The sequence below is a fragment of the Myxine glutinosa genome, chromosome 2, assembly GCF_964187855.1.
Source record: "Myxine glutinosa chromosome 2, kmMyxGlut1.1, whole genome shotgun sequence".
NCBI lineage: Eukaryota > Metazoa > Chordata > Myxini > Myxiniformes > Myxinidae > Myxine > Myxine glutinosa.
In genome coordinates, this window is record NC_136262.1 from 52,043,094 (window position 1) to 52,055,344 (window position 12,251).

General features: G+C 46.5%; 1 protein-coding gene across 1 annotated transcript; it reads right to left on the reverse strand.

Annotated features, from left to right (window-relative positions):
* Positions 1 to 2,743: 2,743 nt before the first annotated feature.
* On the reverse strand, positions 2,744 to 5,000 carry LOC144890770 (uncharacterized). Its single transcript, XM_078772592.1, has 3 exons — positions 4,938 to 5,000; positions 3,433 to 3,685; positions 2,744 to 3,303 (listed from the first exon to the last, which is right to left on the reverse strand). Exons 1-3 carry the CDS (start codon positions 4,998 to 5,000, stop codon positions 3,071 to 3,073), a joined length of 549 nt encoding a protein of 182 aa, XP_078628718.1. The 3' UTR covers positions 2,744 to 3,070.
* Positions 5,001 to 12,251: the final 7,251 nt, after the last annotated feature.

A 12,251-nucleotide genomic window follows, 5' to 3' on the forward strand; every position in this document is an offset into this window, starting at 1 on the left:
GATTTCCACATGCTCACTCCTTTGCAGCAAAGGTTTTGCGGCTGCAAGGAAGGCCTGGATATTAGGAAAATGATCCTTAATTCGTACATGCCTTTGTCTGAAAGTTTCCTTCAAAAATCTGACAATATTTTCTTTTGAGATCTCCAAAGGCTGCTCTTCCTCCTGAGGGGGGGGGGGGGGCCCTGTCAACCATTGCCACTGGTTCCTCATGGCCGATCAGTGTCTCTGTAGTTAGAATTCCCTCCGTGACGCTAGTAACGAGTTCCTCCTGAACCTGTACAGAAACACCTGTTCCATCCCCATCTACCTTAGGTTCTTCATCCTCTTCATCCTCATGCATCATTGCAATGGGGGGGGAGGAGTCGTTATTAGTAGTAATGGGTATTTTGCATTCCCCTTTAGAATTGATATGGTCATCAGTAGGCTGTTCGGTTTCGCAGGTTGATTTACAACCTTCAGGAAAAAGTTCCCCTTCATCCTGAGCAGGTGGTATCATGTCAGCCATAGTTTCACCACCTTGCTGATCTTCATGTGAAGGACTGTCTGAATCGTTTAAACTGCTTCCTGTCTGCACCACCAACACTTTAACACCTTTGTCCTCATTCCTCGCACTTACAAGTGACCGTTTCAAATTTTTCCGAGACGCCGCATCTACAATCTGCTGCTCCTCACAAATCATTCCCTCTACAGGTAGAGGCTTCTCCCTTACATTTGCTGACTCATCGGTTGCACGATGGCCAGCTGTACTGGATGACTCATCGCTTACACGAAGCACATCCGTATGGGTCTCATCAGCACCACTCTTAGCCGTACCTTGATGGTCCGACGTAGATTCCCGCACTGAAGGCGAAACATCTATAGAATCCTCCGTAATGGTCACGGGTGGGGCTGGTCCGGCTGCTGAGGCATACGTTTTCTCCCCATCAGGACAATACTGCCGAGTGTGTCCATGTACACCACACCCGTAACAAATCAACCTCTCCGTTGCCGCAAAAATCCTGTGCTCACGTTTTGACGACTTAAAAACGAGAGAGACATTCAATTGCGTCAAACCATCCTTCAAAACAACATAACAAAACCGTCTAAACGTTTCGATATGCTTAAGCTTCCCGTCTGTGGTGCGAATGGAGGCTTGGATAATTCTCGACACCACAGTGCCGTACTGACCGAGCTTCTGAAGAATTTCCTCATTAGACAGCGTCGGTAGAACGTTTGATAGTATTACCTTCGAGGCCGGAGTGTTCCATGGCGAAACCGGAACAAACTGGTCATTACCCAAGGTGAGGCCGTTCTGCACGACGATGCGCGCGAAACGGACACGTGAAACGAAAACAACCACCTTGTGGTGCATTCGGGACGCTGCCCGTATGTTCTCACAACCGATCAATTCTCCGATTGCGAGGAGCGTCTCCTCCAGCGAGACATCTTCCGGTGGGACAAAACACATGCCGTGTTCATCTGTTAACCCCTCATCGGCGTCACGACCGGCATTACTTCGACTATTCTTGCTAGCCATTTGAAGTAACTAAACGAAAAAAAATAACCAATAAATGGTACAAAGGTTTATAAAGCCGAAATAAATGAAAAAAAACAACAACAATAACTGGGAAATAAATAAATAAATCCCGTTAACCACCTAAAGCGGATAACTTTAACCACGCTGTCTCACCCTCTCTCGCTCAGTAGACAAGACGATAGAAAGGGACACCGACACTCGGACAGCAGAAAGGACCAAAAGGTAGGAAGAAAGGAAAAAGCAACACGAGACACAGCACGTACCACCAGTGACTGAGCAACAGACCTGGCAATCGCACGTGCGTGCTAAGTGAGCGGCAGCTGTGCAAAGTGGGAGGAGAGAGAGAGGGAGCAAAGGGAGCGATGTTGGATAGTAGATGGATGTGATGCTGGGCAGCCAGCCCGTAAAGAGAGGAGCACTTATAGACAAAGGCCTCGTAGAGTGAGTAGATCTGCTTTTACAAGGAAAGGCTTGGATGAATGGGGAGAAGACCAGTCTGTGGCTGTCTTTGGAGGCCAGGTTTGCTATGTGTTTGGCCCAGAAAAGATGATAGCTGATGGTGGGGTCAAGAAGTTCACTACACTGAACCTCTACCAATTGCATGACCAAGAAAATATATTGATGGGTTAGGTTTGATGGGTGAGACTGTGTGATTTCTCCAGGATTAATGGAAATGTTCCATTTATCAGACCAGAATCAAATAATTTCAGGATGAGCCGAGAGAGCCACAGCTACTGTCTTCCTTGCAGTGGAATAGGGGTATTGTACAACACAATGTGGAGTCATCTGCAAAAAGGAAGAGAGATTATTTTTAAAGTATCAGAGAAGTCATTTATATAGATGAGCACCAAGACTGGGCCCAAAATGCTGCTATGGGGAACTCCAGCATCTACTGGGAGAGGGGAGTAAAGAGTTGCATTGACAGCAACATGTTGATTGGATGAGCGAATGAAGTCGAAAGGAAGAAACTATTATGAGTTATAGGAACGAAGAAACTATTAAATGAGATGTTAATGTCTACAATAATCTTCATTTATGTGAATAGTTTGTGCAGTTTGCGACTCACAACACAATACATGTGCTCACTGCTTTGTTGGTGCGTATCGCAGACAATATAAGTCTGTCGGGGACAAATCCCAACCCCACGACCTTTATCCTGTGTTTGGAATTCAATTAATTTCCTTTTTAATATCAGGGTGCTCCAAGTGCTTAACCAGCAGAAGAATTGAATGTTCAAAATTCTTAAATTTGCTTTATATTTGCTGTATAAACATATATATATTTGCTGTATACAACTCCACAACATCTTCACCAAATGGGAAATCCTGCAGTATGTTTCCTTCCAATCTTAGAAAATGTTTTGGTGAAAAGTTGATCGAAAGCAAGAGGATTGTCAGAGTTACAAAATGTGTTGAAAATTTGCTAAAATGGAAAACCCAAGTTGTAAAATAATTGTTTGTTTTGACTTGTAGAATTCAAAATTTCGTTTTTTTATAATTATCAAAAAAGGAAAAAACGTATTTTTATTACAAGATCACAATGAATTTTCAATTTTCACTCCGGCATATCAAATGGGTTCTCCTTTTCAATAAAGTCACTGATCATCTTTGCTACATCTCTTGTAGCTTTCTCGTTTTTCTCACAACTGTACAGTCCGTTTGACTCAAAGAAAAAGCAGTCGATCACACCCAAAATGTTGTCTTGTGGTACGTGGGTGGCGCTGTGTGGGTCTGACAGGAAGACCTGTGGAGGGTAGTGGTTCATCACGACCAGGATTGTTGGATGACCTGTTTAACAGGGAAATCAGGTAATTGCATGCTGCCTTTGCATTATCTTTTGTGATCTATAAAAAGCACAATGTTTGACACATTCCAGCTTTTTGATGTTCGAATATTAAGCAATAAATCATCGCTTACTTGGAAACAACTGCAGAGCAGCCTGAGCGTCTGTGCCGATGCGTGTTGTATTGACACAGAACATGAGGAGAGGCAGGTTTTCTTTCATGGGAGGAGATTTCACATGTTCTGCTTGAAGCTCCCATTTTTCAATGTGTAGCTGTGTTTTCAAGTCCTTGAGAAAGGTTTGCTCGACTCCAAAGCACTGTCCATACACATGATATGGCAGCGGAAGTTTGCAAGGTGGGATGAAAATATGTCCTTGATCATTGGTCTGAAAACGAGGTAATATAATGTTAGACCGATGAAAATACCTCAATATTACCTCAATTCGTGGCAGTAATGCAGAGAAAACACAATCCCACACACACCACACAATCTCACACTGAACACTTGAGTGTAAAAATCCATAAACATCGACAGCAAGCCAAACAATGCAAAGAACTTGAAATTAGTGATATAAAAAGAGTAAGGTGCTTGCAAGATTCCCATCCTCATATAACCTCTTCATTATCCTGAAAGGGCTTTCTTGGAGTCGAGGTGACGGTATAGTTAAAATGGAAGACGTTTAGTATGCTAAATAAAAGAGCAAGGAAGAATATTGTCACGTCAGACAGCCTCTGTTAATACGGGCCGTCTGCCCCCGGATCTTTCATCTCGTGAATGGCCGAACGGTTTCTAACTACACTACGGTCACTTTCTTTTACAACTTTTCCGTTCCGCGAGTTCACCCAAATGAACTAAAATTCATGGCACATGCACAGGAGGCAAAGGGTTGAACACGTTTCTTACTTTTTAAAAAGATTTATTGATAACTAGTATCTGATAGGCCAGATCTGGATTCGGACCTGAAGGAAAATCGAATCGGCTTGTTCTTGTCACTAAACCAACTCGTCCACCAAGTTTTGTCATAACTCGTGCATATCTTTTTAAATATCACGTTATATATTACTTTTCACCTCATGTCTCAATATTAAAGAATCACTTAAAAATTTAATAATTCTCGTATCCAAATTAATATTCAGATCTTCACCAACATCGAATCGTCCTTGTCACATACCCAATCTGTCCACCAATTTTCATCCGAATCGGTCCACAACATTTTGAGATATCGTGCTATGTATCGTTTTTAGTCTGAACTCCTCATGGTGAGGAATCACTTTAAAAATTCTCTGATCTGGATCCGGATACCGATCTTCACCAAATCTAATAATTTCGTCCATGTAACATACGCTACCTCTCCGCCAAATTCCGTCCGAATCCGTCCACAACCTTTGGAGATATCTTGTTCGCAGACAAACAGACAGACAGGGGTGAAAACATAACCTCCGTCCACCTTTGGTGGTGGAGGTAACAACAGAAGACTAACCACACAAATATTACACAGGATACGAAAGAGAAAGAAAGAGAGTGAGAGTGGAGAGAAGCATCGTTCCACACCTCCATGTACAATCAGGGATAATTGAAGATTTGTACAATTATCTTTTTATAATGAGTAAAATTTTCAACACCTACACCTGCCTTACCTTGTCCTTCTTCATTTCACCGTTGGTAGGCCTCTCACAATCTCCCTTGTGTTCATCTCCCATTTTTTCTTTCTTTGGCTCTGAGCCTGTAGAGAGAGAGCGAGACCACCTTTTGAGGCCATTTTTCCCCGCAGAGCAGGGGCTGGCCTTTTTCGGGCACCGTGGTCCCCTTTTTGAAGCAATGTTTTATGGCCGGATGCCCTTCCTGCCGCCAACCCTGTTAGTCGCCTCTTGCAACACACAGGGAATTACCAGTGAACTGGTACTCAATTTGCCGACCTCGGAAGAAAGACCAAACTCGTCTATTAAGTTATCTCTTATTATCTCCGCCGATCGCACCGCACCCCCTGGTTTTTGTTTGCACTGGCAGGAACGATGGTCTGGGTGGCAGAGAGGCTGTTGGTTCCTTGCGGGTTATGCGGTTTTTACCGTGTGAGACATAATCCATAGCTGATGCTCACCATTAAAGCTTGTAGGTGCCTTGATTCACTTAAAGACGAGTTTGGTCCTCATTGGTTAGATTTTTTGCAGTATGCCGTCCTGATGAGGGTCAATTAGCCCTCGTCGGGACGGCATGGTGTTGAAGTCATGGGGACTCACTCCTATGGAGGAGGGGTCCAATTGTATGACCATGCATTCTGGCCCTTCGGAGTCAGGATGCATGTGTTTTGATTGACCATGTGCTTCAGCCTCTGCGTTGAGGTGCATGTGTATGCCAATGGGACAGTCTTGATAGACGGTGTGCCTTGGCCGTGGGGTCAAGGGGCACGTCCAAGGCTGTTTAAATGTTTGATTTTTTACCTTTTTTATTATAAAAAAGGCGCCTTCATCAGAGGCAAATAAGACCGAAATATGGATTGGCGGCTCTGCTTGATGTTTACCCAATGGGGACCAAAGAATAAATCTCTGTCTGTTGACAGAGTGGCCGGGCTGAGGCCTCCGGGACGGAGGTGACGCTTTGGTCTCGGACTTCGGTCCACAGAAGATCGGGACAGCGCTCTTCACGCTGTTATGTCGTTGATTATTATCTCCGCCAATCGCACTGCACCCCCTGGTTTTGGTTTGCACTGGCGGGAACGATGGTCTGGGTGGCAGACAGGCTGTTGGTTACTTGCGGGTTATGCGGTTTTTACCTTGTGAGACATAATCCGTGGCTGGTGCTCACCATTAAAGCTAGGAGGTGCCTTGATTCATATATACGTGTGTATATATATATATATATGTATATATATATATATATATGTATGTATATATATATATATATGTATGTATATATATATATATATATGTATGTATATATATATATATGTATATATATATGTATGTGTATATATATGTATGTGTATATATATGTATGTGTATATATATGTATGTGTATATATATGTATGTGTATATATATATGTATATGTATATGTATATATATATGTATATATATATATATGTATATATATATATATATGTATATATATATATATATGTATATATATATATATATATATGTATATATATATATATGTATATATATATATATGTATATATATATATATATATATATATATATATATATATATATATATATGTATATATATATATATATGTATATATATTGTTGTGGATATGAGAATGGTTTGTTTTTTTTGTTGTTGTAGTGTAAATTGTTGTAAAGATCACCCTCTGTAAAATGTAATGATTCCTTGTAAACACCTCCGTAGTGTAAAGGTCAAAGGGCGTCTCGGTAGTTATTCCATAAACACCACATTGCAGGACACGATAAAACCCTTGTTCAGTAGCTTATATCTTATTATGTGTTTTAGAGTAAGGCCTTGTCTTCCATTAGAATGACACTCCATTGCACCGAGTGAAATAAGAGTAGATTCCCTTCATTCCCATTCCCAAAAACCTCCATTTCCCCTTTCGTCATTGCCAGGCCTCAATTGCCATTGCCAATTACATCCCCTCCAATTGCCGCCATTGACCACGAGGCAGGGTCGGAGAAGAAGGGCGTGTCTCCACCTCGTCATAGAGGGGAGGAGTGAGCCAGCCCCGAACAACCAACCGAGCACGAGGGGTTTGGTTTGAGAGGGCATAGGAAGAGCGATCGGGGAGGTTCGCAAAGGTTCAAGGGTGGGGCTATATATAACCCATGAGAGACGCCCCCAAGAGAGATGCACTTTTACTGAGACAAGGAGATGAGTCTGAAAAGAGAGGTCCATGACAAGAGCTGAGTTGGTCGTCAGGGGTTTTCAGTGGTTGCGTTGAGTGGTTGCGTTGGTAGCGTTGAGTTGTCGGTGGAGAAAGAGTGGTTGGACCAAGAAAGAGAGAGGAGAGAACCCGTCATGCCAGACCCCCCACCAGCGCGTCGGCTCCGACCGTGATCCGACCCATGATCCGACCCGTGATCCGACCCGTGATCCCGCGCACACGACAGGATCGGTGGCATCAGCGGCCGTCGAGGTCCAGCCCGACGTCCCGTGCGGGATCAAGCTCCAGCCAGCTCCGTGCCGTCCTCCCCCTCCAGCCACACACCTCCTTCCAGCCAATCCACTCTGCAATTCCCCGTGTGAGTCGTCTTTGTTTGTTCTGTCTTGGGTAGTAACTAAGTCTGTATAAGCTAGTAATTTTCACTGTGTCACCTGCGTCTCATGTCCCCTGTAAATAATCGTGACTGCTCCTTTTTGCTTGTGTGTGTAAATAATAAATCCCGTTACTCTTCTGTACGTCTTCTGCCTCTTTGCATTCGGTCGCTTTAGAGTTTTCCAGATTGAGTAGCTGTGGCTCGATACGGCCAACGTTGGGTGAATCGGGTTTAGTGGGGAACAACTGTTCGGCCGCGGTTATACCTCCGCTCGGTAAAATAACATCCTAATCCGCGGACCGTAACAAATTGGTAGTCAGGAATTGGGATTCGAACCTGGGACTAAATTTATTTAGCCCAAATTTTGGACACCAATTGTGTTATTACAGTAACAAATTGGTGTCGGGGAGTGAGATACGAAGCCCGAAGCACACTTAACGCGCTCAAAATTACGAGCTGCTGGAAATTTGTGTTGTAAAGCAAAACCCGAATTTTGACATCGCGCCATGGCTGGTCAAGGCGACGGGATGCCGGTGGGAGAGATACAGATAGACGGGGTAGAACCGACCCAGGACCTCGGGGAAATGTATGTGGATGAAAGAGAGGAGGAGAACATTGGCAATGTGGTTGAGGGGGTATCAGGTGCACAAAATGGCGTTCTCGCGCACGAGGTTTCAGGCGCGCAAAATGGCGCCTTTGCGCATGCGGTTACAGCGGCACCAAATCTAGCCGCGCCCGCGACCGTAGCAGCGCCACGGGTGGATTTGAACCTTTTTATGATGCAAATGAAGGCCCTTATGGAAAAGAATAGTGAGCAATTGGGAGACCAAATTAGAGGTTTGAAAAGCAGAATGGGACAAATGGGGAACCGGATGGATGCTCAGAGTGAGCAAATGGGGGCAATGAGGGATGAAGCGAGGGCTGATAGTGAGCGATTGGGGGGCGAAATGGGGGGGAAATGGGAGAAATGGGGGGCAAAATGGGAGAAATGGGGGGCAAAATGGGAGAAATGGGGGGGAAATGGGAGAAATGGGGGAACGGCTAGAAGCTAAATTTGAGGGGTTAGACAACGGGATAAAAGAGGTAAAGAATGGGTTAACGGGGGTGGAAAATAGAATGGCTGCCCAGGAGAATCAGTTAGAGGGGGTGAAAAATGGGTTAATGGGGTTAGAAAATAGGATAGAAGACAAATTGCGGGAAATAGGGGAGCAATCCGCCCGGGAAATCGAACAGATGGGGAACCAGATAGAGGAGGTGAAAATCGGGTTAGAAAGTAAATTGGATGCTCAGAGGGATGAATTGGGACAGATGAGGGTGGCATCTACAAAAGAGATGGAGGAGATGAAAGAGGAGATACGACGAGGTGTAAGTGAGGAGGTCTCGGGGGTACGTGAGGAGGTAAAGTGAGGTGAAAAGCGTATGGAGAAAGAGGTGAGAAATGGGACGGCAAAGTTACAAGGGGGCATAGAGGACCTGACGGAGGAGGTGGAACAGCTGACGGAGGGACAAAAAGAACTAACGGAGCAGGTTCAAAGGAACACTGCGATACTAGGAGGGTTAAAAGCGACACAAAATGACATAAAAAATGACTTGATAGCGACACAGAGGCAATGTCAGATGGTACGTGAGGGACTGACAACGAGCTTGGACGAGGTGACAGAGGTAATGGAGATGAAGGACCGGCAGGTGAGGACGCACATAGAAACGGTCAAGGTAGCCTTAGAGGACGAACTTGAGGAGACGCACCAGGAAATAAAAGAGGTGAAGCAAAAATTAGAGGAAGTGGAAGAAGAGGTGAGTGAAATTAAGAAGAGACGGACAGAAACTAAGAGAGAAATACAGGAGGAGGTGATGGAATATGTACAAGGTCGGTGCTCAACTCATAAATGTGTGCTCACTAACCAAATAAAGAGTTTGCAGGTGGCGAAGGAGGTGCGGAGACGAGGTGCCAAGGTGAGTGGCGATATACGAGGAAATGTACATGATGTGAGGGGAGCTTCAGTCGGCTTGGGGGTTGATTTGGATCCGGGTGTTCGTGAGAGGCCGTTGGTGAAGTGTGCGACAGGTACGGTGTGCAAAGGAGGAGGTGTGTGAGAATGTCCGACTCTGGGGTGTGTGAGGAAAAAGTTTGCGCCGAGGAGTGAGTGTGCTGTCGAGAGTGAGTCGGTCGTAGCGCATGTGCGAGGGAGCACATGGAAGCGTGTAGTGAGGAGTGTAACAGAGGATGTAACGGAAGCATGCACGCCTGTGGTGAGTGTTACAGAGGAAGTAACAGGAGAGTGTGCGCAAGAGGATGCACGAGAAAGGTGTGTAACGGACGGGTGCATGGGGAAAGAGTGCGCTGTCAAGAGTGAGGGAGAATGCATGCCTGTGGTGAGTGTTACAGAGGGTGTAACGGGAGAGTGTGCGCAAGAGTGTGCGCGAGAAAGGTGTGTAACGGACAGGTGCATGAGGAAAGAGCGCGCTGTCGAGAGTAAGGGTGAGTGCGCTGTCAAGAGTGGTGGTGAAAGTAGTGAGAGTGACACGGAGCATGAGTTGGTTGTGACAGGTGAGAGAGGAGGTACACCTGGAATGGAAGGATGCACACCTGGAATGGTAGAGCGGGTGTGGGAATGCACACTTAAGTTGGTAGTGAGGCACGTGGTTGGGTGTGCGAGTGAGAGCACACCTGTGATTGTCACAGAGGAGGTGACCGAGGAGGGGGCGCGAAGAGGTGTGTTGGTGAGGTGTGCGAACGACGAATGTGTGCCAAGGTGTTCGGTGGTCAGGTGTGTGACCAAGTCTGTGAGCGGAATGAGTGCACCTGGGTGTGTAAGAGAAGGTGCAATGACGAGGAGCATGGGAATAGCTGGATGTATGAGCAAGGAACGGGCTGCGGGGTGTAAGCATGCAGGTGAGGCATCGACGGTAACCGGGTTAGCGGTTAGAGCGACTTATAGCCTAATCGGGCCCTCGGTGCGCGTCGGGCAGCTTCGCGTGCCGCGTGGACCAGCGGGGATCCGAACCACGGCGGGTTCAAAAGGACCGCCGTACGTGATCCACGCTGTGCCTCGCTTTGAACGGCCGTGTCCGTGCTCCACTAGGCGGAGCGGGCAGCCCGATAGGAAGGGTCGTCATGGCGACCCCTTTTTGTGGGGGCATTCCGGCAGGTCGAGATCGGGCCATGGGATGGCTCCGTGCCCAGGTGGTGCGTGGGATCTCGGCCTGGGTAAACCCCCTTCCCTTCACCGAGTGCCGGACGCATCCAGCCGCCAGCACCAAACAACCCGCATTCATTGCTCGGCTTTACGAAGCCGGGCTGTAGACGTAAATTGGCGCACCGAGAGGCATTAGTAAGTAGACTGTGATGATGAGGATAGTGGTCTGGACCCGAAATTAGAAAAACAAAATAGTGATGATTGGTAATGGTACAGTGATTGGCAGATGATTGGCAAATTTTTGATTGGTTGGAATTTGGTGAGCAAAATTGGTAGTGGAACGCCCCCGATGTGGTGGGATGGCCAATCCACCATCCCTCACAGCGGGGGGGCAAAGGAGCACTAGATTTATGGGGTTGATGGCAGTGAAAACTAGCCCGGGAGGGTTAGGATATATCGTGTGTAGGGATCTAGCGAAGATGACATTAGGTAACGTTAAGATTAGTTAGTGACAAGGATACCTGTAGTGGGGACGCAGGTAGATTAGAGTGGATGATAATGACGTGGGAGCGCAATAGTTTAAAGGGAAGACGGGGAAGCGCAAGTTTCAGAGGGGAGTAGTTAGCTGAGATGATGCCGTGTGTTTGAGGATTGGAAGTGTATGGTGAACAGGTGTGATTGAACAGGTGTGATTGCACAGGTGTGCAACTGAACAGGTGTATGGAGCAGTGTTTGAGTGAGTGATGGTGATGAGTATTGTGTTGACCAAATGGTCCAGGAAGAGGAGGAGGGTGCAGGTGGCACCAGGTATGATTGCACAGGTGTGCAACTACAGGTGAATGGAGAATGATTGTATGGATTACCTGAAGTGTGGAATATCTGGAGTATTGGAATGGATGGTCGTGGAGTGAGTATGGTGAAAACTATGGAGTGGAGTGGATGGTGCAAAGGTGTGAATGGGGGAAGAGTGGACCCCCATCACGAATACCCGGGTCGGGTAGTGTAAGTGTTAGGTAGAGGGTATAGGTAAATTGTGGTTGGATATTGGCATCTGTGGTGCGGGTGGAAGAATGGTGATTGGATGGGTGCATTAGTGTTGTGGAAATGGCTGGGCATGTAGCCTGTTAGTGTGTGTAGTTGGTTTGGGCACTCCACCACTGTGAGGATGTCGGCCAGGTGAGGCCGCAGGTGGGCTCTGGGAGCTGGTAGAGTTGTTGTGGATGGGGCCCGAGGATCCGGAGGACGGACCCGGGTAGCCCAGTGCCAAGGGCACCGAGGGGTGACAGAGCCTGGAGGGGCCTTCCCCAGTTAGTTAGGTTAGGGTGAGGAGCTAGGTAAGCTCGGGTGGCAACTACAGTGGTGGAGGTGTGCAGGTGGGTAGACCTGCTGGGAGAGCTACATGTCACAGCCCAAAAATTGTGCAAGGGCACCGGGAGATGAATCGGGGGAGTGAGACCCCAAATTGAGAAGCACCACAGTTTGGTCAATGGGAATTGGTTTTTAGAACCCATAGTGTAAGTTGGCCAATGAATTGGCAGGGAAAGACCCCGGGTAGTGTAACGTGTGTTAAAATCATTTAGAGGATAGTTAGGATGAAGAAT